This window comes from Mustela lutreola, chromosome 12 (assembly GCF_030435805.1).
Source record: "Mustela lutreola isolate mMusLut2 chromosome 12, mMusLut2.pri, whole genome shotgun sequence".
NCBI lineage: Eukaryota > Metazoa > Chordata > Mammalia > Carnivora > Mustelidae > Mustela > Mustela lutreola.
Genome location: NC_081301.1, coordinates 95,411,063 through 95,436,909, shown reverse-complemented (window position 1 = coordinate 95,436,909; position 25,847 = coordinate 95,411,063). Strand labels below are relative to the sequence as shown.

Sequence of the window (25,847 nt, the reverse complement as noted above, 5' to 3'; positions counted from 1 at the left end):
AACCCCCGCACCCTATTTGCCCGAAGACCTGGAGCAGGCCCTCTGCTGCCTGGATGCTGAGGGAGGGACTCACCGAAGCTGGACCTGGGATTTGTGAGGCCCTTTACTCGCCAGCTCCATGGAGATGTGCTCCAGCTCGGACTGGGTCAGACTGAGTGTGGAGAAGTTTTCATCCACCATTGTCCAGTCTCCGTCCACCACGGAGCTACTTTCAGTCAAGTCTGTGGCTGAACCGATACTGCATTCGTCACCTGATGAAAAAGTGCCAAAACTTACAAATTAGCTTCATGCAGAAAGTATGTTTATGAATTAATGGTTTCTCACATGTTGATTTCTGCTCAAAATTCTGAAACCCAAATGTTAAATCAACTGCTAAAATTCCCATGTTATATTAACAGTAGTAGATATTTTTAAGAAAAAAAACCATTAGAGAGATGAGGCATTATGCGCCTTCAGATGGAAAAGCGCCCTACTGTCTATGTAGCAGTCTTGCCTGCCTCCAAGAAAAACACCTAGCTATAACATGATCAGGCCTTTGGATTCAATTACTAATTTATAAGAAATACAGAAGAAAGTGGTAAACCATGAAGATGCAGTCATCAACACTCACATTTTGAGAAAATCATGGAAGCAAATCCAAACTGCAAAGGTTTAAAAAAAAAAAAAAAAATCGGGGTGGGCACCCGGGTGGCCCAGTTGATTAAGCATCTGACTTGGTTTTGGCTCAGGTGGCCCAGTTGATTAAGCATCTGACTTGGTTTTGGCTCAGGTTATGATCTCGTGTCCATGAGATCAAGGCCTGCTTTGGTTTCCACGCTCAGCCAAGAGCCTGCACTCTCCCTCTCCCTCTGCCCCTCCTGCTTATGCTCTCTAAAATAAGTAAATCTTAAAAAAAAAAAGGTGGGGAGGGAAAGAGTCATGTTTTAAAGAAAGAACCACAATGTGTGAACCTTATCTGGCTCTTGGTCCTAACCATAAAAAAAAATTACATTATGAAACAACGGGAATTTTAATACTTACTAGATATTTGATATTAAGGAATTATTGTTAAATTCTGGAAGGGTGGTAATGGAATTACTTTTTAAAGAGTTCTTTTAAAGTACATACTGAAAAAGCCACAAAGTATATCAGGTGTTGGATTTGGTTCAATAAGATATGAGGAGATCACACAAACGTGGTCCTGCGCGGGGAACAGCTGAAGCTGGGTCACGGGTACATGGGGGGGGGGCAAGGCTTCCGCGACATGATTAACTCTAATTTTAAAATATATTTGAAATCATTGCTTCAAAGAGTTTTCGATTAAAAAAAGGCGAGCAATGGTATTACTTCATATCTCTAGTCAAGTTCAGAGACAGAAGGCAGAGTGGCGGCTGCCAGTGCTGGGAAGGGAGAAAAGGAACTGTTCTGGACTGGGTACAGAATCTTAGCTTGGCAAGACAGAGTCCCGGAGGCCGGCTGCAGAGCAACATGAATGCACTTGATCCTACTCAACCACATACTTAAAAATGGTTTAAGTGGCACAATTTGAACAAGAGTGACGAAAGGCGTAAGCTTCTCCATGTAGCAAAGCTCAAGAAATGGTGAAGACAGCAAGCAAGAGCTTTGGCCCCAAAGAAAACTGCAGCCGGCCTGACACTTAGCCCCGTGACCGGACGAGTCTCGGCAACACGCATCACTCTGACGCTGCTTCCGTCTGGAACTCCACTAACCCCATAGGAGCAGAGGCTGGCACTTGCTATTTGGTAAAGGGCTGGAGAGTAAATTAGGCTTTGAAGATTAAGAGGTAAAATGAAGGACATTACACAGGAACTTGCAAGAGAAAAAGAAAACTACAAATTTTTATCAGTAAAATAAAAAACAGAAGACAGTGAAGTAAAATTTTTTATGATCCATGTCTACTTATGAGAAGAATAGTGTTCTTTATACAGAGTGAATATTTTACTTACTTGAAGTTCAAAGTCAGTGCTTCTGTATCATTAAAATCAAGCACACAGTTTCATCTGTTAGTGCTGGTCTGTAATGAGACTGTACCTATGTCGTTCATCTAAAATAAATATGGCAAAGTATAGTTCAGGCCAGCGTGGCCTGGTTCTAGAAACTAACCTCCTCTCTAGCAGATTCTAATGGCTAATTTCAAGGACACGGCTGGAAAGAGTGGAGCTCTGGTTCTGAAGGGCTACGGCACAGAAACCTTCCAAAGGAACTAAGGAGAAGCGAGAATTTAAAATGACGTTTAGGGACGCCTGGGTGGCTCAGTTGGTTGAGCAGCTGCCTTCGGCTCAGGTCATGATCCCAGCGTCCTGGGATCGAGTCCCACATCGGGCTCCTTGCTCCACAGGGAGCCTGCTTCTCCCTCGGACTCTGCCTTCCACTCTGTCTGCCTGTGCTCGCTTTCGCTCGCGCTCTCTCTCTGACAAATAAATAAATAAAATCTTTAAAAAAATAAAAAAATAAAAAAAAATAAAATGACGTTTACCTTTATTAGATAAAGGGGACAAGAAGGCGTCTTGCATCTGTGGTCCATGGGATGAGGCTGGGTCGATCTCGGGCGGGGTGGGGCCGATGTCGCCAAGCCAGCTCTGACTTCGTTGTACATGAGACACACCCGTGTCTGTCTCAAGGCTTAAAAAAGGGTCCGCTGACTGGGACTTCAACAGCTGCTCTCCTACTGCAAGGCAGGCCCCAAAACAAGCAAGCAGGAATTCAAAAGATGCGCGCACCACCATTCCCACCTCGGGAATTTTCAGCTTCTTCCCCTGCCACCCTCAAACACTGGAAGTTCAAAGCCAACTGCCCCGCGTCGTCCGTCTGCACACCAGGGAAGCGGACAATGCGGCGCCATCTAACCGTCAACCTACATCGTCACGTCTCATCAGCACGAGACAGACTTTAGTCTGTTCGTCTTATAAGTCTTTTCCTTGGTTCTTAAGATGAGATGTAGTTTCGAAACGCCACAGGAAAAGCTTTCTGGTTGAGCTCTCATGAGTCACGGTCACGACAACAGTCTTCTTCGAAAGACCGCAACTAAAAATCTTTATCTTTTAATTTTCCTTTTACCAAGATTTCACTTGGTCTCCTAGATCAGAAGACGGCCTGGACTCTCAAAGATGCATTGCTACCACTTCTCCATAATGTCCGTCAGAGAAGTCACAGCTTCGCTTCTCTGGAGGCTACGACTAAGCTGTTCTACCGCTCGCCATGGAAGGGGAGCGTGGCGGTGCCCGCAGCCAACTTTCACCTGGTGGCCAACCTGCGACCGAGTGCCACGAGCCTACGTTACCTGTTCGGTATTTTCCGTTCTTGAAAGGGGAACTGAGAGAAGAGGCTGGGATGATGGGAAGCGGCCACAGGAAGTCTTTGTGGAGTCTCTTCAGGGCCAGCACGAAGTTGTCCACCCGTGCGGCCCGAGTGCGCTCCTTGCACAGCCAACTGATGAGCTCGAAGCCCAGCTGCGCTGCAAAGCAGCCGAGGTCCTTCAGCCGAACTTCTTCCAAGAGACGCCGAGCGTGTCTCCAGAGCATCATGTCAATGTACATGTTCTCGGCGCAGTCGCTGTCCTTGCTCCACCTGTAGGCGGGACAAGAAAGCTGCAGAACCAGCGCTCCCGGACGACGTCCCGCGGCTGGCCGCAGCAGCGAGGCGGACGCGGACAGCGAGGGGCGCCGTCCCCGATCCAGCTCTGCCCGAGCGAAGACCGACACCAGGGCTTTCCTCCGTGGATGCCACGGCGGCTGACCGCCACCCGGAGCACGGCAGGCTCTCAAAAGACCCTTCTAGAATGGAAATAGGGCAGAAGCAAAGAGAGGAGATGGACAAAGCCAAACGAGAGGAGGGTGCTGACGGGCTGCGGGACAGAAGGGGCCAGAACCGCTGTGCCTGGAGAGCCCAGTGGAGAGAGGTGAGGAGATCAGATCGAAGACACGGACAAGGGACGCGGCCGAAGCCCGCGCACGGGGTGGGGGAGGGGCAGGCGCGCGGACGCACGGCCGGTGCCTAAGAACTTCCTACGTGACGACACGCAGTCTGTCATCCCTTACTCGTGTGGGCTGATACGGGCTGACTGGTTTGGTAACTGGGCCGTGCGGCGCCTTCCGGGAGAGGCAGTGCCGGCCGTGCGGATGCAGATCCTGGCTCTGCCCACTCGATCCTGTGTGAACCTGACCAAGCTTACTTGCTGGGCCTCCGTTTCTTCACCCACACAAGGTGGTGAACAATGGTGCCGACCCTTGTAAGTCAGAAGGATGAGAAGCCGCGCTCGTGTACACGCTCCGGCAGCGCCTGGCTCGTAGGGACGCTCCTGCGCGCCGGCCAGCGATCGCGCTCTGCGAAGGCGCGGCCGAGAAGCTACTGTTTGTAGCGAGCCGTGGCTGCGTTTTACTCGTATACGGCCCGACTGTGTGTGTAGATGTCGGGAGTAAGGGAGGTATTAATGACCCTGATAAGAAAGTAGTAAATCGTCGTAGAAGAAAATGTTCAGGAAGTGCTCACTATGTGTCAGGCGTTGTAGAAGAATGAAAACAGAATATAAAAGAAGCGGTGAAGGGAGAGTGGCGAGAAGAGCTCAGCGCACGTAACCACAGGAAGGACACAGGACCTCCCAAACTAGAGGAAATCCTACTTTATAATGTTCAGTAGGAGTTCACGGAACCTCTCAGGAGGCAAAAGCCCATCTACGGGTGATGTAGCTTTCGGTCCTCAGGATACACCTCCTCTGGGCTCTCCCACTGTTTAATGACTTCTCTAGTCAAGAGTCACAGGAGAGGCAAGTGCATGGGGACTTTTACCACGAGTTACAGTCAGAAAGAAAGGTAAAACTACGGCTATAAGAAGGCTTCTGGATTGTGTGCAGAATTATCTTTCCTTTTTATTCTGGTCCTCTATTAGCAGGGTGATTTGAAGTGAGCTTCCATCAGAATGGGTACACAAGAGGTATCTGGGTGGCTAAGTGGGTTAAGCCTCTGCTTTCAGCTCAGGTCATGATCTCACGGTCCTAGGATCGAGCCCCACATCGGGCTCTCTGCTCAGGGGGGAGCCTGCTTCCCCCTCTCCCTCGCTCCCTGCTGGTGTTCCCTCTCTTGCTGTGTCTCTGTCAAATAAATAAATAAAATATTTAAAAAAAAAAAAAATGGGTACACAAGACCTACTCTAGGACAAGGGACAGAAACTATTCAAGGAATAACAAAGGGGACTCTGGAAGACAGAAGGAGGGAAGCAATTTGCGTGATCTTCAAGCCTTTTGGAAATGGAGAAAGAACTGTATTTGATCAAATGGTTGTTTTCCTAAGATCCAAGTTTACAAGTGGCCTGAAATGCAATGTGTGTCACAGAATGCCCTCAAAGCAGTAACGGCTCGTTATTCTTTTACCTTTTTCCAGAAGGACCAGATGGCATACTCAGCGTTTTCTGTAAGCTGAATTTACTAGCAGGAACATTTTCAGCTGACTGGGATAAACTGATGCTTCGATTCCTGAAGAACTCAAATCCGCCACTTGAACTGGGTTCCTAAGATCACACACGATGCGCAGTACCATTAGAGAAAGAAGTCGTGTAGGTGTCTGGCCTAGAGAGGCTGTGCAACTTTGCAACCAACCTGAGCAGTAGGTGTGGATGGAGGGGTCTCGGATTCCCCAGAGCCAATGGCTTTAAGAAAGCGCATCATGTGTCGACACAGGTCCCACTTGCCTTGTTCCAGGGCTGTGCTGAACAGAAGCGTGGCATGCTGCCTACTGACCGCCGGGACTTCCATGTTCTACAAAATCAACCAAAGACAAGCATTCCTTTTACATGGCAAATGATTTGGGAAGTATGAGCAACTCTGTAGCGCTATGATTTCTATACCAGAGAAGGAAGGCAGCTCTATCTCTATAGGGGAATGTTTGATAGTAAGAACAAAAAGGATCAACAGAAAGTATCGTGCAAGGAAAAGCGAGACAAACACTCCGCTGGTGTACCATAAATAAGGATTTCCTAAACTTTCTAAAAAAGTCAAATACCTCACATAAACCTGACCCATATTCTGTCTTTCCTGGCTCCTGGTGACCCTGTGAAGTGGTTGTGTCATTCCTGTTCTACAGATGAGGAAATGGAGTTCAGTAACTTGCTGAAGACCAGCAAAAAAGCAAGAAACAAATCTACCTGATTTGCCGGACTCCCAGAGGCCCAGGTCTCCCTCTTGTGACAGTTTTTGAGGCTGTGACAAAAGCACTCTCAGCTCTGGCCAGCAGTCGGTAGGAAGGCTACACAAAGAGCGTCCTTAAGAATTCTTTCGCAAACCTTACCACATAGCCTGCCTCTGCTCTCAGGGACAGGCACCTCACAGGCAAGTTTAACCGTAATTATGTGACAAGGCTGGAATTCTGCTGCAGAGAACGTGGCCAATCCCACTGCTTGGCAGATCACTAGAAGTCCAAGTCCAAGACAAAACACAGCTGCATTTATTTTGTTGCTATTTTTATCATTCTGTGTTTTTTTTTTTAGATGAGTCAGGGCATCAGACTTTAAGGGCCATCCCACCTCTGCTGGACTATTTCCTCTGGCTTCAATCAGTTGTCATGAAGCAAGTAAGCGGACGAGACATGTGCTTCAGGCAGAGTTTAAACCAAGTTAATGGTCAGCTTCTTATATCAATGAAAACAACTTTGTGGTAATTTGAAAGCATGGCTAAGCATACCTCTCAAATCTGTATCCAACTGAGAACAACAACAAGCCCTTCTGTCAAATATATATAATGACAAATTTTCAAGAGTCTCAGAGAACCCATTATTTTGACAAGAACCGCACACTGAGGGTAATTACTGTGGCAGGCCTGTGCTTCCTCAGCCTGCTATGGGGAGCCTAACATAAGGTGCTCTGCTAGGAGGAGCCAGGCTTTAACCAGAGTCCCCTTGGTGATTCCTCGTTAGAAGGAAACAAATCTGTTAACTGTGAGAGGCTCAAATAGTTCAAATTAGCTAACATTAGCTCAAACTCACTAATATTCAAAATAATTCTTCTTTATTATATTTATTATATATAATTATTTATATTATATATAATTATATATAATTCTTCTTTATTATATTTATTATCTAATATATTATATTATATATAATATTATATTATGTGTAATATGTGCATGTTAGTCTATGTTGTTATACTGCATAGAACAGAAAGCCAGACTGCAGATTGCAAGAATCCTTGGGACACCATCAGTGTCAACATAGGACATTTCTTTCCCCCTCTCATTTTGGCTCATTCATTCTTTACTTTATAAGAAAAGAACTGTTACCTGTAAGATAATAAGGTAAGAGGCAGCTGTGTCCAAATCCTGAGCCATCAAGCATTCCTCAAACAAGTCCTTGGGGTTTCCAACGGCTGCGAAAAGGTAATTCCACAGGGCATATTCAGTCTTCCTGGCACAATGAACCACTGTCTGCAGGAAGAGGGGGAATTCGGTGATGAACTTGGCCACAGTGGGAAGCAGAGGGTCGGGGATGGGTTCCCGTGAGGTAGCTTCTTCTTCCAGCACTTCGTGGAGCATGAGCTCCAGCACGTGAGGGAAGTAAGGTAGAGCGGCGCACGACTGGGCTAAGAGCAAGGCCTGCTCCCCGAGGTTCCTGACCAGCAGCTGCCGCAGAATGTGGTGGAGGTAGATCTGAGAGGTTCTCTCCACAACACAGTACGGGAAGAGCACCTCCAGCTGCTCCCTGGCGCCGCTCCGAGTGTACAAGGAATCATAGAGCAAAGTGTCGTTGACAGCACCAAGCACTAACGCGTCTTCAAACAGAACAGCCAGGGGGTAGATGTTGATGTGAAAAGGCAGCATGATCCGCTGCGACAAGAAGGAATGGGGCTTGCGGTGATCCCTGGGGAAGAGCGGGAGCCACACTTTCATCCCTGCGCCTCCGCAGCTCAGCCAGAGGGCCTCCAGGAGGTGACGCTTCTGTTTATTTGCGCGACACGTAGTCCAGACATTCTCAACAGACTGGGCGAGGACGACAGGAGGACAGAATGGCAGCTGGAGAAGCAGAGACAAGAATCCATTTTTTTTCCTATTAAATTCGAACACTCTCAAGTTCCTTGGCATTAATTTCTTAAGCCTTTCAAAATGATAGCACAACTTCTTTTCGGAAAATTAGGAGACACTATCTAGAAACAGAATCCAGAACAGTATCCTGCCTTTCAAAGTATGCATATTTAAATCTAAAAACAAAACAAAACAAAACCAAAGAAACCCCACAAACTTCACCAATTTACCCTACTTTCCAATTAGAATTAGCAAACAAGAATGCCTAAGCAGGAACACCCGGGGTATGGATTTCTTATTATTGTTCCGGGATGTTCTTATTCACAAAGTCTTAAACCTGGAGGCTTAAAGACTAATATTATATACTTTCCCAGTTTCCAAGTCCTAAGACGATACTCTCCTCTTACGTTCTTTTATTCCTTCATCTCTGTTGCTCTACAGGACTTGCATTTTACTCACGAGTTTCCTCTGGCTGGGATTACTGTCCTTCTCCCGGATCTGAGGGCCCGACCTGTCCCTCTGCATCATGATGAGCTGCCCGGCGAGATTCAGCATGATGCTCTCTGCGTCACGAGCCTGTAAGAAGCACCGGACGGACTACAGCTAATGCAGATGTTTTCAGCATTTCCCCCAGCTCTGTATGGTTTACAAGTAAAACCACCACCACCGTCTCCCGAATGTGCACCGTGTACAGCCGTGTACAGCTGTTCTGTGGGGTGATGTGGACTACAAGCTGCTTGCTGGCTCGCGCGTAACAAGCTTTACCACAGTGCAACTACTGAGGAACGCAACTACTGAAGAACGCAAGTGAACCTGAGTCAGGGCAGAGCTGAATTTTCCTGACCTAACTAGGAGAGCTTCAGCAGTTCGCAGTAATGAGAGATCACTTCAGTGACCGGCCTGACCTAGCTAGAGAAGGCTTACAGGGTGAGGCGGACCTTGAAGGGCGAGGACGACACACGGGAGGAAGGAAAGGGGCGGCTCTCCAGCCGAACGCCGCCGCTGTGAATGACGCGGAGATGGAGCATCTCTTTAGGGAAAGGGAGAAAAACCTGACTAGATTAGGAATATCATGAGAAAAACGCTGGGTGGTAATGGGACTTTCAAGGAAGGCTTGGAAAGCCAGGTTAAAAAACAAACAAAAGACAGGAAATAAGCTACTACTTACAATTCTTGAATAAGTGAGTTATTAAAAATTCTGGGTTATTCAGGATGGCTTACTCAGGAGAGACAGACATTACAGGTGTTGACGTCAGGAATGAATGAAAAAAGGATCAAACACACCTTCCTTTCGCTACGGAAAATTTCAATCCAATCCTAAAGCAGAGAGCCCAACACGTGACTGCCCATTAAGCCCTCTCACCTGGCTGCAAGTTGAAAAGCTTTGTTCTAAAGCACATCTCAGACATGAAGTCTTTTCCACTTGTAAAGAAGAAGAGCATGTGGATTTACAGAAACAAAACAAAAAACGACTGACGCCTTAGGCCTGAAAGGCTGGAAAAGAGAAGTAAACTAGCAGGATTTCAGGGGGCGCACCTTGGTGGGTGCTAGAGGAGGTGAGGTTACCACGGGTAGAAGTTCCAAGCAGAAGCTAAGGAAGGGGAAACTGAGCAGTTTCATTTCACTGGTCATTAAATTTGAAGGAATCTTAAGACTTGCGAATAAAAACGTGAGCAATGACTGAAGTACGGACGAACACACCAGAATCTAAGCACGGCTGGTCAACTGAGGGAGTCAGATGAACTTTCTGAAGCCAAGTATGCCGGGGAGGAGGCGAGCAGGGCACCAGGAGAGCACAGTGTCACAGAAAGCAAGAGGGAAAAAATTTTAGGAAGGAAAGGGTGAGAACTCAGAAGCTACGGGCGGGCGTCCCAGCCAGGGCCTGCGCGCAGGCTGCATTTAAGCTGCCATTATTATTTAGGGTTCAGTCCGGAGAACGGTAGCTGCCCTACATATTCTATTTGCAAAAACAGTTACACAAAACACTCTTAGTCCTGCCTGCCAGACACTACTGGGACTGTGGAGAAGAAATGACAAGAGGGTCCACAAGATTCATGGACTTTGTCTTCATTCTGGTGGTAGGCCACACCCAGGCAGGTACAGTGTAATAACTTACATTAATTTACAAGGAAGAGAAATTAAAATAATAAAAATAACAAATCTCCAAGCAACTGTCACAAAGCTCAAGAACTTCACTTGGAAAGAAATCTTTGGGTCCCCATTTTGCATGTAATGACACGAAAACTAAAGATCTGATCACCTCTCCACAACACAAGCTTCAAGGTAGGAGAAGGAAAAATGGAAATTATAAGGTGCGCACTATTCTAAGAGCTGGAGGGCAGAGGGCAGAGGAGAAATGAACACACAAACCAAGAGTCAGACCAGAGAGCACACTGACCGGCACAGAGACTCCCCGACACTTTGCAAAGATCTTCCGAGAAGCTACTGCAAGTCACCACTATAGGACTCATGTCCGTACTGACCCCTGGGAAGTATGAAAATGGTGAATTTCACTACATTTGACATGATCTTATTACACAAACAAACCCACTTCTCTTTCCTTCAGCTGTATTCACGCATTCAACACTTTCCACCACTATTACAGCATGAAGAACAGGGGAGTGCAACAGCACTTCCCAGCAAGTTTAATGAGCTTTCCAGGAACTTAACATTAAAGCAGGGACTACCTGTATCCCCGAAATGCCACATTTGAAAGGATCAAACACACCTTCTCTTACTCTAAAAATATCCTTAGTAGATGACTCTTATATTTATGAGTTTCAGAGACTCATAGGGGGGAGGCTATCTTACTAATAAACAACTTTCACTGTTAGGGTTTTTAAAATTTTTAATATGAAATCAAGACTTGTTTTGCTGTAGCAGTCCTGGTCTTCCCTCTGTGTAAGGTGGAATCAATCTAATCCCTATTACATTTCAACTCACTTTTTTCCCCCTTAAATTTAAATTCAAGCTAGTTAACACACAGTGTAGTATTGGCTTCAGGAGTAGAATTTAGTGACGCATCAACGACACATCACACCCGGTGCTCACTGGAAGTGTCCTCCCTGATGCTCGTCACCCCATTACCCCAGCCCCTCAGTGTGTTCTCTGTATTTAAGAGTCTCCTATGGTTTGCCTCCCTCTGTTTTTATTTTTCCTACCCTTCCCGTGTCATCTGTTTTGTTTCCTAAATTCCACGTATGAGTGAAATCGTATTTGTCTTTCTCTGAGTTACTTTACTTAGCGTAACAACCTCTAGTTCCATCCATGCTGGTACCAATGGCAAGATTTCATTCTTTCTGATTGCCGAGTAACACTCCATGACACACGCACGTGGATGGAGTGGATGGGTGTGTATGCACACCCCATTTACCAACTGATGGAGATTTGGGCTCTTTCTGTACTTTGGCTATTGTTGATAACGCTGCTATACACACTGGGATGTGGGTGCTCCTTTGAATCTGTATGTTTGTATCCTCTGGATAAAAATCTAGTAGTCCAATTACTGGGTCATAGTACTGCATCTGCTATGTCTATTTTTAACTTTTTGAGGAACCTCCAAACTGTCTTCCAGAGTGGCTGCACTCTGCACCAGCGTGCACTCCCACCAGCCGTGTAAGAAGGGTCCCCTTTCTCCACATCCTCACCAACATCTGTTGTATCATGTGTTGTTAATGTCAGCCATTCTGACAAGTGTGAGGTGGTATCTCACTGGGGTTTTGATTTGTATTTCCCTGATGATGAATGATGTTGAGCATCTTTTCACGTGTCTGTTCGCCACCTGGATGTCTTCTTTGGAAAAGTGTCTCTTTATACCTTCTATCCACTTTTTACCTGGATTATTTATTTTTTGGGTATTGAGTTCTTTATAGATATTTTTTAAATAATGTTCAGTTAGTCACTGTATAGTACATCATTAGTTTTTGATGTAGTGTTCAATGATTCGTTAGGTGTGTAAAACACCTAGCTTTGGATACTAACCCTTTATCTGATATGTCATTTGCAAATATATTCTCCCATTCCGTAGGTTGCCTTTCAGTTTTGTTGGCTGTCTCCTTCACTGTGCAGTAGCTTTTTATCTTAATGAGGGCCCAATAGTTCATTCTTGCTTTCATTTCCCTTGCCTCCAGAGACTAGTGCAGCAAGAAGCCGCTGCACCCAAGCTCAAAGAGGTTGCTGCCTGCTTTTCTCCTCTAGGATTTTGATGGTTTCACATGTAGGTCTTTCATCCATTTTGAGTTTATTCTTGTGTATGGTGTGAGAAAGTGGTCTAGTTTCATTCTTCTGAATGTGGCTGTCCAATTTTCCCAGAATCATTTGTTGAAGAGACTTTTTTCCTCTGGATATTCTTTTCCACTTTGTCGAATGTTAGTTGACCAGAGCTGAGGATCCGCTTCTGGGCTTTCTATTCTGTTCCAGTGAGCTGTGTGTGTGTTTTTGTGCCAGTACCATACTGTCTTGATGAGCACAGCTTTGTAATGTAGCTTCAAGTCCAGAGTCATGATGTCTCTTGCTTTGCTCTGCATCTTAAACATTGCTTTGGCTATTCGGGCTTTTTTTCTGGTTCCACACGATTTTTAGAGTCATTCACTCCAACTCTGTGCAGAATGCTGGTGGTATTTTGATAGGGACTTCATTTTATGCGTAGGTTGCCTTGAGTAGTACAGATGTCTTTTAAACAATATTTGTTCTTCCAATCCAAGAGCATGGAATGTTTTTCCATTTCTTTGTGTCCTCTTCAGTTTCTCTCATACATGTTCTATAGTTTTCAGCATACACACCTTTTGGCTCTTTAGTTAGGTATTCCGAGGTATCTTATGGTTGGGGGCTACAGTAAATGGGACCGACTTCTTTCTGGGCTGCTTCAATACTAGTGTATAGAAATTCAACAGCTTTCTCTATCCTGTGCCTTTGCTGAATTCCTATATCAGTTCTAGCTATTTTTTAATGGAGTTTTTCAGGTTTTCTACATTGAGTATTATCGAAGTCCTAGGCTCAGCAGTCAGACAACAAAAAGAAATAAAAGGCATCCAAACTGGCAAGGAAGGCGTCAGACTGTCACTCTTCACAGTCAACTTAACTTCTTTATCTGCTCTTCACCACATCAGATCTCTCCTCTTTGTGAAAGGCGTTTTTTTTTTTTTTTTAACTTTTAAAATTCCAGTATACTTAACATGCAGTGTCATATTAGTTTCAGGTGGTGTGTAATACAGCAATTCAGTATTTCCATACATCAGTCAGCGCTCATCACAAGGGCATTCCTCCATCCCTACCCCCACCCGCCTATTTATCTCCCTTCTGGTAACCATCGGTTTGTTCTCTACAGTTAAGAGTCCGTTTCTTGTTTTGTCTTTTTCCTTTGCTCATTTGTTCTGTTTCTTTAATTCCACATATGAGTAAAATCATATGGTATTTGTCTTTCTCTTATTTCACTTAGCATTATACTCTCTACATTCTTCTGTGTCATTGCAAATGACAAGATTTCATTCTTTTTATGTATTTTTAAAGATTTTATATTTGAGAGAGAGAGTGCTTGTGAGCATGAGAGCGGGGAGGGGCAGACAGAGGACAAGGCCGACTCCCGCTGAGCAGAAAGTCTGACATGGAACTGGATCCCAGGACCTCAGGATCATGACCTGAGCGGAAGGCAGACGCTTAATTGACTGAGACATCTGGGCACCCCTTTTATGGCTGAGTAATACTCCATAGTGTATAGACCGTATCTTTAACCATTCGTCTACCAACAGACACCTGGGCTGCTTCCATAATTCGGCAATTGTAAATAATGTTGCAATAAATACAGGGGTGCATGTATTCCTCTGAATTAGTGTTTGTGTATTTTGGGGCATAAATACCCAGTAGTGTGATTACTGGATCACAGGGCAGCTCTATTTTTAACTCTGAGGCACCTCCATGCTGTTTTCCCCCACGGTTGCACTAGCTCGCATTCCCACCACCTCGGCATGACAGTTCCTTTTTCTCCCCATTTTTGCCAATGCTTGTTTCTTGTGTTTTTTTATTTTAGCCATTCTGCCAGGTGTGAGGTGACATCTCACTGCAGTTTTGATTTGCATTTCCCGGATGACGAGTGACGCTGAGACACATTCTTCATGGTCTGCTGGAAAGCCTTGCTTAAAATGAGCTCCCCAGTACTACTGGTGCCACTGCTTGCCCACTGTATCTGGGATATAGGGAGTCCCTTTATTTCTCCTAATATGAAAACTTCAAACGTGAGAGAGAAAACGTCAAAGTACAGAGAATAATACAACGAACCCCCATATTCTGATCACACAAATTCACAATTATTCAAGATTTTGCCACATTTGCCCCATCTACCCTTTGCTCACTTATTTTGCTCAAGTATTTTATTATATTTTTAAATATTTTATTTTTTAAATAATCTCTACACCCAAGGTGGGGATTGAACTCCCAACCCTGAGATCAAGAGTCACCTGCCCCACCAACTGAGCAAGCCGGGTACCCCTACACCAAAGTATTTTATTTTATTTTATTATTATTATTTTTAAATTATTATTATTATTTTTTTACACCAAAGTATTTTAAAAGGCGATGAAGTACGTGGATATTTGCTGGTATAATCACAATACCAATACCAAATCTAATAAAATCTACAATTATTCCTTAATGTCACCTCTCAGTGCATACTGAGTATCTCTAAGTGTTTTAATAGTGTCTTTTTATAGCCAGTTTGAATCAGGATACAAATGGGGCTTGAGCACTGCATTTGGTCGGTATGGCTCTAAAGAATTCTTTAGAAGAGTCTCCCCTTACCATCCCCAACCCCGCCACATTACTGACTTGTAGCTGTCCTACAGAAGGTTCTACATTGTGCTTCCTTGTGGTGTTAAACAAAACCTCTACCCCTGTATTTCCTATGAATGAAACTTGACTCTAGAAGCTTGATTTAATTCAGGTTCAGTGTTTTGGGCAGTAATTCCTCATGTGAACTTTAGGATGCATCTCCCCAGGAAGCAGGCCACACCTGGTTCTCCTACTTGTAGTAATGCTAGTATTGATTAATAAGGCTTAGATCTGGCCACCTGATCCCCTCACTGTGAAGTTCCCCACCAACCTTTCATGCGATGGCTTCATCGATCATGATCACTTTCTGATTCAGTTATTTCCTTAGGGGCAGCAAAATGGTGATTCTGTAATCTTACCTTCCTTCCACATCTTCTAGCTACAATTCTTTTGTGAAACAGAACTTTCCCTTATCATCTGTGACTCTCTGGCTACCATGAAACATACTTTGCAGAGGAAATGGGCTCTAGATTCTGAAGATGAATGGAAGTGCCTTAATAGGAAGTAAAAGATAGACTGGGAAGATAGAAATGATAGATACATCTACATAGTTATAAATCCACATAGTGAATCCTTTGAAAACAGGTTCCACACTGACACAAAACTTGGGAACCGTCTGTGTAACAGAAGGAGACTTGGAATAGGAAGTTACACAACTTCGTGGGTTTTTCCCCCCGCCCCCCAACTTCGTGGGTTTAATCAGAAACTACAGCATTATTTTCTTTCCTTATAGTTTAGTTGACTAATCATGGAGTTCTCTGTATTTTATATTCAGTATTCCACTTTTTTCCTTCTCTTTCACTGCCAAGTTTAGGGTCACTAACACCCTTTATTCAGTGGCCTCCCAGTTACCTTCCCTAAATCCAATTTTGTCCTACTCTGGTTCATTTCCCCCTTATAGTTAGACTAGACATTACAAAGCTGAGATCTAGTAATACTCAGCTTAAAACACTTTAGACTTTAAGATAAAGTCCAACCACCCTGAAGTTCTTCCATTTTTCTTACTGATAGGCCTCTGCACTACTGTTCCCACTGATCTGAGATTCCTGCTCTTTACACAGGTGACCACCTGTCTTCGGGCTGTCACTTAAGTGGTACAGAAATTTCTGACTGTTGGACTATTCCAGGTGTTCATTCTACACTCTGAGTGACCTATACGGGTTTCTGGCACACACATCCCAATTTTAACTATTTATGCATGTAATTGTTTCTTTATTGTCTGAGCAGAAACCAAGTTTGTTTAGTTTGCCACGGTAGCCCAGCATCTTCATGCAAAGCACATTTTAGAAACTTGATACTTGCTGAACAGATAGCTTCTGTAAGCAACTTAAAATGCTAAAAACTGAGAGAAGCTCTCCAGAGCCCCAACGACGGTACGGTACCTGCTGCGGCATCTTCAGGGTGATTCCATTCTCTGTGCTCACGGAAGTGAGAGTGACTGAAACTACCAGGAAAGGGTGAGGAATGTAGCGTGACATGGACACTTCTTGAAGAACTTGAATGCCGGCAGTAGTACTCGGACTGCAAAAAAAGAGAGAGAAAGATACCCACATACCTCAACATCAATGCCAGCAAGTTTTTTTGTTTTTCTTTCTTTTCCACTACTAACAGTACAAATTTCATGCGTTTGGAGGATCCAGATGCCTTCCACCCATTATTCCCTCCCCTTCAAGCATCCTTCCAGCAGCAGACTGGTGAGGTTGAGATATCCAGAGAATACAAATGGAAATAAGGGAGAAAGAAAGGGAATACAATGTAGAAGGGAAGAAAAAAACCTAGGGAAACTAGGAAGGAAAAAAGAGGAATAGTTAAGTTGGTTGAGAAAGGACATGGCTTCCATGAGAGGCTAGTAAAATCTCTTATATCTATCTCTACAGTATTCCTTAATCACTAAGCTATTTCAGCAAATACACACTTTAGGGCTATTTACACACACACACACACACACACACACACACACACACAGATCACAAGAGCAAAATAAAACTCAAGAGGCATAGTCTAAAGGCTACCAGCCGACCGGCCACCCAGAAGAATGCAGGCAGTGCGCAGCAGCACCAGGGGCCGCCAGCCCCTCCCGCGGCAGACCGCAGCTGCCTCGCTCAGTGCGAATCGACAGAGTCTGCTAAGGACACACTTCCCAAGGCCTTAGGCCAGTGAACTCCTTCAAATTTCCCCACATGTCCAGAACATTAGGATAGTTAGTAACCACTTGTTTTCAAGGCTGTGAAAAAAATTAGTACCTAAGTTACCCCATCCCAAACCAGATTTTCCCCCCGAACAAGTGCAGTAAGAGCAGCTGAAGAGGTTGGTGCAAACTATTTATTCAGGTAGCTAAAAATAACTGCGTGAACATCACTAAATACAAAATTTACTTTTTTCACTTCTAAAACAAAGGAAACTAAACACAGGGTAACTTTTGAGAAAATAAAAATGACGAGGAAGCACAGTATACAGAAGCAAAAAGTGACAGTCGCACGCCATGCACTTACCCATCAGACTTTCTTTCAATGCTGTACAGGCAGATGGAACAGTCTGCTCTGAACACTACCACCACATCCCGGAAGACACTAAGCAGCAGTGTTTCCGCTTGTGCTCGGGTGACGTGGGCGAAGGCATTGTCCAGGTTTGATGTGCGCAGGTAGACTCTGAGCTGAAGAACAAAGAATGAAAAACTGTAAAAACAAGATACCTATACCTCAGGCAGCTAAATACTCTAGACATGCTGTTTTTTTATCTACTGACTTCAAGTAAGAGAAGTTTAAAGACCAATCTGAGCTTTCGCAATAAATGGATAAATTTTATAATTTCACAGGATAGCCTCATTCTACAAAAAACCAAAAGATGAACCAACTAAAATTGGGAATGTACTATTATGAGGTACTCCTTCTCAAGACCTGCATATCCAGACCTGATAAAAGTAGACCAGCACTTTCTGAAAACATAAACATACAAACCAACAAATTAATAAATCTCTAAGGGCAGCCATCCTTAGGAACATCTTTGCTTTGAACAACCTGCGTTATTTACAAACTTCACAGACAATGTCTAACAGCTAAAAATCCTTAGAAAAAGTTGTCTCAGAAGTTCTGATTATCCCTTAAAAAAAAAAACTTTCTTAAAAGCAGTAATCTGATATATGAGGGTCTGATTTAGGTAAAAAAGCCAAATGCCAAATTCTTAATGAAAAAATAAAATGCTATATTCATTTCCCCAAAATTATATTTCTATTAAAGCAGATAGTGCTTAACATCTTTAAAATATAAAAATCTGTTATCCCTGAGAGAAAACAAGCCTTACCTCTTCTTGACGGTCACTTATGTTATAACATGCCAGGACAATAAAATCATTCCACCAGGCTAAGCCACCTGTCACAATCATATTTTGCTCCTTAAAAGATAATTTAAAAAACATATTTACCTTTATTTATATGCTGCCAGAAATTACAATAAGTAACACACTTATAAAGTATTCCTAAGCAAACAATGAGAGCTTAAATTATTTCTGCTCTATTCTTTATCCCCCCCAAATTAAGTATCACTCTAGGCCTTTATGAATAATAATTTATATTCTATTTTGAAAAAATTAACATTTCTATCAATAATTGGGTGCCATGTAGCACCATTATTCCCTTATTCAACAGACTTTGGTTTAAAATCCTGCTTTACAACTTACCAGCTGCTTGACTCTGAATCCTGGTTTCTTTCTTATAAAAGGGTAACAACTGTGCCCTCTCTGGGTGGTGAAGGTCAGTGAGGCCCCTGAAGTGCCCCGCAGGCTGCCACTACACATTAATCCTTGTCTTTTCCAACTGCACATGTTTCTGTGCTACCCACAACTTCACATCATATACAAACAAGCGGGAAATGATCTCAAATTCAGTGGAAGTTGATTCTGACCACATCTGATGAACTCAATATGGAAGAGTAAATCCTCCAATTAAAAACAAACCAATCTTCTCAATACAAAATGCTTTATCAAGTACTTCATTAGAACTGACCTTAGATGTAATCCAACACCATTTTTTAATATTTGGTATTATTTTTTAATGACTAGTGGCTTAGAGTTATTTCATACGGTAGTGCACTTATATTCTGAGAAATCAGTTTTTAATTTCAAAAAGACTAACCTGGGTAATGTTTCCAAAAAGTTTCCATTTTTTGGTGAGTAAAGAGTAATGTGCAAAACCAAACTTGCCAACCACAGCAATATTCTGTCCAAGTTTATCAATAGCTGAAAACTAATTCAAAGAAAAAATTAAGAACTCTTCCTTGCAAATGTATATACTTAAATATAAAGAACTTAGCATTATTGTGTCACGCAAATAGACTTTAATAAATGTTTGCTAAGTGAATTAAATGAAAGTGCTAAATTAAAAAATCTGAATATTTATACACAAGTTACATTTCATCAAATTACTGATGTTAATACGTTAACAATGTACAAGGGATCAAGTATTAAAATTTTATTATCAACGCGCCCACTGAAAAAAGGCTCAATTCCCAGAATGCCTCCTGCAGCAAATACTATCCAATAAAAATTAACCCCAACAAAATAACAAGTAACTCACCCGTATAGGCCAATTGCTCTCTAGATAGGTGTTGGAAATCTACAGAAAATAATACATCAATTTGGTAAGACTCCTGCAACATATTTAAACTTAAAGCACTTAAAGCATTAACATCACAATATGATATTCACTTTCCTGTACAACGTTTAAAGTGTTCCCGAATAGTGGGTATTACTAGCAGAGTATTTGGAATTTACTTTGAAATACCAGTCCATATTTCACATCTCCTGTCTTCACCATTTCATTATGGGTGGCTAGATCAGGCTTTCCTACACTGCTTTTTCTCTACACTGTTTTTGTTTATATTAAATACTGAATATGCCATACAAACAGACTGAGAGAACCAGCCACGAGGGCAAGCAGGAACTGTAGAAATGAAGAGTTTGAGGGTCTCAGCAAGTTTTGTTTTTGCTTTTTAATGGGAGGTATTTTTATTATTTTTATGTCTTCTGATCAAAATAGCAAAACACTGCTTATAAAATTTAAGCAATATAAAAATGTACAAAATTGGGGCGCCTGGGTGGCTCAATGGGTTAAAGTCTCTGCCTTCGGCTCAGGTCATGATCTCAGAGTCCTGGGATGGAGCCCTGCATCGGGCTCTCTGCTCAGCAAGGAACCTGCTTCCTTCTCTGTCTCTCTCAGCCTCCTTGTGATCTTTGTCTGTCAAATAAATAAAAAAACCTTTAAAAAAATGTACAAAATAAAAAAAATGAAATTCTGTTCTATCCATTGCTCCAGAGATAACTACTGGTTAATCTTTATTCTCTCTCTAAACATCCATACACAGGTAAGCATCTGTCTAAGCTACTCTTTTTACTGAGGTATTTAACCTATTCATCTGTAACAACTTTGAATTACAGATAGTAACACTTAATCTGCAATGAAAGTAGGAAATACACCTTCCTCCTGTGTCATCTGTCTTACATCTCTGTACATGGTATCTTTGTATCACTCTAGCAAGAATTTTAAATTTAAAAGATTCTTCCATAAGACATTAACATAGATAAAGAAAATTCTAGCTTTACTGAGACTGACTTCTCCTCTAGCCTACTGATTAAGCAGTTTTTATGAGCACATGGTGAGTATGGCATGAAAATTATCAGAACAACAGACAGAACAAGGGAAAAAATCTTCTATTCCTGGAATAAGAGAACCTCAATTTATTTGAATTCATTTTCATTGTACTCCACGTATTACATATTTTTTAAAAAGGAAAGCCAAATTAAAAATCCAGTACAATGCAATCAAATCCAATAAGATTCTCTGTGTAATGTGAAGACAAAACTAAAATCGAATTAAAAGTAATATGCTAAAAATATCTGTATTAACCTTGATAAAATTTACTCATAAAGTTATCTGCTAGACTTCACTTATTATCTAGTAAGTCAGCCTAAAATCCAAATAAAGTAACAGCTTTTGGTTCTGTTATTACAAGTTCTCAATCCTAGTGCCAGTTTGTAGAACCTCACCCTGCAGAATTAAGGGTAACGGTGCCATGATATATGCTTGAAAAAGGCTTAACTCCTATCTTAACAGATTCACTGCACCACACAGGCCAGTTACTAAAGTCCCGGGAAGGGTGGCATCGGTTCAGAAGCCTGGTAATCTGAGGGAATGATCAGGCGGGGACAGAAGAGCTCAAAGTAGTTTTGTGTGAGTCTGTTAAGTGAATTCTCTGTTTGGATGAAGAAAATCAAAGTAGTCACTTGAAGAAGGATGTCCCTGGAGTATAACTGAGCCAGCCATCCAGAACGCGAAAAAGGACTCCCACTTCCCCTGACCCTGGTGTTTCCTAAGTATTTAAGAAACATGGGGGTGGGTAAAGTGTGAGCTGGGATCCCAATGCCAACGCGGATTCCAGCTTGAAGGGTTCCTCAGCATGGCACCAAGGTAGAGTTTTATCAAACGGTCTACACTCTAATGAGTATCTGTAAGAAAAAAAGGTTTTTATTCTTTTAACCCCCAAAATGTAGGAAGTGCCACAAACTACAAATGATTTATTTTCAAAGCTTGAGTTTAAGTTTAAAATGAAGCTTTACTTCTGATACAGTTGTGTCTGAAGATGCTATGAAATGAAAAGTGAAAATGAAACATTCATTTTCCCTAGTAGGTCACATTTATGGATCTACGTGTCACCTGAGCTTTGAGCTCTGCCCCTTACACTGAGAACAGGAAATGGCAGAAGTAAGGCAAGAAGCAGCTAATGAATCATGAAGAAGTCAGGCCAGGACTGCATACTCAGGGCACAAAAGTCACACCACGCCACACCACTGGGAGCCTGAGTGCTAAGGTACATAATCTCCATTCTCAACATCTTAGGATTCCTCAGCCTCTTAAAAAACCTCAATCTACCTTCTTCCCCCCTTCAAGTCATTTTGCTAAAACCCTGTCTCCTACCTAGACCGCTTCTGTCCGTTGCTTTGAGACTGTGAGAGCCAGCAGGTCTGCTGGCAGACCTGCCCCGTGCCAAACCCCGCATCTGATGCATCTGAGATGGTCCTCAGAAGGTCTGCCAATCATTTATAAACGAAAGAGTCTTTACAATCCTCTGTTGACAGCCTTAGCATATTTTGTAAGCCTATTTTTTTCCAAATGGTTAGCCAGTTAAATTACAAAGCCAACATTTCAGAACAGTGGATGATAATGATTTATGCTTGTAATGTTTGTAGGAAATGTTTGTATCATACGAAGTTCTGAGTGTTAAATGGCAGTGCAAGCAGGAGTGCACCCTAAAACCATGAGGGTGTTGTTATAATTCCACATTATTTGTGTTCTGCTTGTCAAACTACTTTTGAAGTTTTTAAAATCTGTAGCTAGGAAAACTAAATTTAAACACACACACACACACACACACACACACACACAGCACCACTTCTACCAGCAGCTACCAACCCTGCTGCTGACAAGTAAGTGTATGTATTAAGTTAAAAGAAAGAAACATATTTAACATAGAATCTTCTGATCAGGAAACTAACAAGTGTAAGGTAGAAGGTCTAAACGAACGAAAAATCCCGTTGTCTAGATGAGGAACAGACAAGAGAAGCAGAATTAGTTGGAGCTTATTTGATGAACTCTAAGCTGTGTAAGAACAAAATAGAAGTCGCGTAAACAAAGTCACTCTGACGGAGGATGTGGGCATTTATCCCAGACCAGAGTGTATGTTGAAGGAAAAATTAAACAGGCACCCGTGTTTCTTCAGGGAATCATTACTACTGGTTAAGACCCAGAAGGTAAAGCATTAGCATTGCAGAGACACTGTAAACCACCAAACCAAAACACTCCCACGATGCCGCACTGATGCATCTGGTTGGTGTGCCAGCAAACAAAGTACAGGGCCAACTGTAATGAAACACTGTCTATTTCAATGGGCACATTCTAGGTCTTAGCTCAAGGTCAACAGTACATTACATGATTCAACACTTAATACCTAGAAGTTTTACAACTCGTTAGACTGTTACTTTACTTATAGTAAGGATAAGTCTGACATTCCTTAAGCAGGACACTGCTCTCCCACGTGCCCTTGGGCAAGTCACCTAACTTCTCTGAGCCTCAGTTTCCTCAATGTAACAAATCCAGTTGGACTACATGATCTCTATGGTCCTTCCAGCTCCAAAAATTCTATGAGTCTATTATAACTTAACTGTTATACAGCTCTGACATTATTTTTATTAGTTTTAGGGAAAGGAAAAAATTAGGTTAAGCTCGAGTCAAACAAGTTCATCCTTCTGAATAATTCCAATATCTAAAGAACAAAATCATGAAAGAATCTTGCTCGTACCTACTTTGTCTAAGGTGGTAAACTCAGTGTGATACGCTACTAGTATAGGATACTTCAGTGATGGCTAAGAATCACAGAATCACAGAATTTTTGAGCTGGAAGGAAATTAGATTTTTGTTATTGCCTGATGGATTTTTGAGTTCCAGACCTACCTTCTTTGATCCTCTGCTCTACTTGGCTCTGGCAACACAGACCTGGCTAGGCAGAACTGGCATTGATGCTAGGTCAGTGTAGAATGAATAGTTCAAAGTATGGGGAAATGAAAATAGCAGAGGAATGGCTATAGGAGAGAAGGGAGCAGTGGAAAAGTTTAGTCAAGGAGGCAGCCGACGCGGTTTTATTTCATAACCGTTACTACTTATCAAATGGTATGCACAGTTTGATTTTATGAATTTATTAATGTCAGATACATTTTCTTTGGGTGTACACCACGTCAGTGCGAGAGACACTCCTCTTTCAACGTTTCACATTCTGACCATTCGTGTCTCTCATCATCTCCACTCAAAGTCAACTAACACTAACATGGGAGCTGAGTGAGCGAATAAAGTATCAGCACAGAACGGAGAAGGGAGGGTTAAGAATTGTGGAGACAGAACCCAGTGAAAACCAATGCAAGAGCAGGCTCAGACATACCTAAGGCACTTGGGTATCAGCGGGGGAAGGAAGACACACTCAGAACTCCTACAATTGTGTATCAAAGTTTCTCTCAAGAAACTTCAATTTACTGATTTACCCAAATTAATTTTATTTGTTATCAAAATTCAGAATTGATGTCCACATTAAATGCCAATTTATCAGAATTATTAAAAGAAACTGCTAATTTAAAAGTTATACCAGAATGAGTAAGTGACTTGGAACAAGATTTTTGTAATAATAAAATTATTAATAATAAGGTTCTAGAGTGTGACCGCAAGTCTGCAATTTGGCTTTAAAGTCAGGCAGCTAACCTCAACATGTACCCACTAGGACTACAAGGTCAGCTGTTCAGGGTCTTAGCTGACACGGTCACTTTCCATGAAATCACTACACTTTTGCCTGTGCCAATCCACAGAGCTAAATTTGTACCAAAACGGGGCGGGGGGGGGCAACGGAAGAAGTACAAAGTTGTGCTTGTTCAGAAGGAAAAGCATAAACTTGGGAGTTTTTGGACTAGTAGGCTTAAAACAGGTGGGGATCTGTGCTACGTCAGAGGCAAGAAAGGAACACAAGAAGACAGAAAAGCAGAAGAGAGAGGTGACAGTCAAAAAGGTTAAAAAGTTTCTCAGTTTTCTAAAGCAACAGAAGAAATCTGTAACTCCGCTCCAGGTGCTAGTCCCCCAAGGACTAAGTCAACAGTGAGCAGCTGAGACTTACCTGTACCACATGCCAATGCCGATGTCCAAGCAAAGAGCTTAAACCCGGAGACTCCAAACCGCTGTCTGCAAAGGGGCTCCTGCCCCCACCGGCCTTGCGCTCAGAGCGTGCTGAGGAACCCCTGGCACTCTGCATTTGCGAGGCCTCGCCGCAGTTCAAGTACAATCGGTCCTCCCCCTGAAGCAGCACTTGCTCCTGGTTACTCTACAGGAGGAAGAAAGGAAGAAAGGAGGAAAGCAAATAAAAAAACCTGAAATCAGATAATGGAAAACAAAAGTAATACCTTGACTTAGGTTTATCATAGGAAATGCACCATGTATCTCAACGTCGATTTTACTCGCAGACAAGACTACGTAATGATCACGGGCACTGTTACATTTACAGGGAACAGGCAACAGTTTAATGATTACTTCCCAGGGCAAACAAAACTTTTGTTGAAGTCTGTTTTATCACAGATGCCAAAATATGACCCAGTCTACAATGACGACAGCAGTATCTTCCTTATTACTCCAAAATGGCAATGCTATGAGAGATTTTCCATCTGAAAACTGAACAGAACTACTCATTATCTACAGGTTACAAATGAGTTTCACATAAAATACCTCACATTATGGTGTGATAATGATAAGAAAACATTATCTGGGCAAACTGTGCGTGTGTGTGTTCACCCTGTGCCCATGGCAAGAAGAAGCGGAGGATTACGAATGGGGATACTGGACACCAAGGTTCTTTTAAACCATGGGGAGGAGGCAGAGTAGCCCCAGTCAGTGGTCCTGGATCAAAGCAACTCAATATTCACTTGGGTAAATGCTTGGTTAGTGCCAAGGACTGCAATGGGCTCTGAGAATATTCAGACAAATAAGACAATTTCTCCTCTTAGTGATGATGCCTTGCTTTTCAGAGAGAAGGTGAGCACTAACTGTGGGCACTTTATTCACTGACCATTCATTCCATCAGACAGAAGGGCACCAAAGCCCCTCATTTTTCCATGGCAGCCCAAATGTTGTCTTGACAGAAAACTCATAAAATCTGCCTTTACATTATAATTTGGGATGGGGAGGGGAGAAAGAATGACTGTACTCTTGTTTTTCTGCGGATCCTTATTCTTCATCTAGAGTCATGAAGTCTCAGATCCAGGCTACTGTCATATTCTTTCTCAATGGATTGTAATTATCAATTTTAATTAGAAACTGGTTGTACCAAATATTTAAAAAACGATTGGTGGCAGATATTAAGATATATGCTTCTGACCTGTAACACATACTGTTACATATTAACAATATATAATATTAGTATATTGTTCCAGAATGATAAAACAT

General features: G+C 42.6%; 1 protein-coding gene across 5 annotated transcripts in view; it reads right to left on the bottom strand.

The window, feature by feature from the left end:
- Positions 1-25,847, bottom strand: part of RIC1 (RIC1 homolog, RAB6A GEF complex partner 1) — a 142,391-nt gene that overhangs the window by 3,647 nt on the left and 112,897 nt on the right. For 4 of the 5 annotated variants that reach the window (XM_059141605.1, XM_059141606.1, XM_059141608.1 and 1 more), the window contains 13 exons: positions 24,529-24,732; positions 19,398-19,436; positions 18,957-19,067; positions 18,128-18,217; positions 17,320-17,480; positions 16,210-16,348; positions 8,465-8,581; positions 7,268-7,996; positions 5,591-5,749; positions 5,366-5,502; positions 3,281-3,567; positions 2,477-2,668; positions 74-251 (listed from right to left, as the gene is read on the bottom strand). In XM_059141605.1, the coding sequence (XP_058997588.1) occupies positions 74-251; positions 2,477-2,668; positions 3,281-3,567; positions 5,366-5,502; positions 5,591-5,749; positions 7,268-7,996; positions 8,465-8,581; positions 16,210-16,348; positions 17,320-17,480; positions 18,128-18,217; positions 18,957-19,067; positions 19,398-19,436; positions 24,529-24,732 (2,543 nt within the window). The remainder of the gene's footprint in view (positions 1-73; positions 252-2,476; positions 2,669-3,280; positions 3,568-5,365; positions 5,503-5,590; positions 5,750-7,267; positions 7,997-8,464; positions 8,582-16,209; positions 16,349-17,319; positions 17,481-18,127; positions 18,218-18,956; positions 19,068-19,397; positions 19,437-24,528; positions 24,733-25,847) is intronic. The other variant, XM_059141607.1, reaches the window with a different exon arrangement.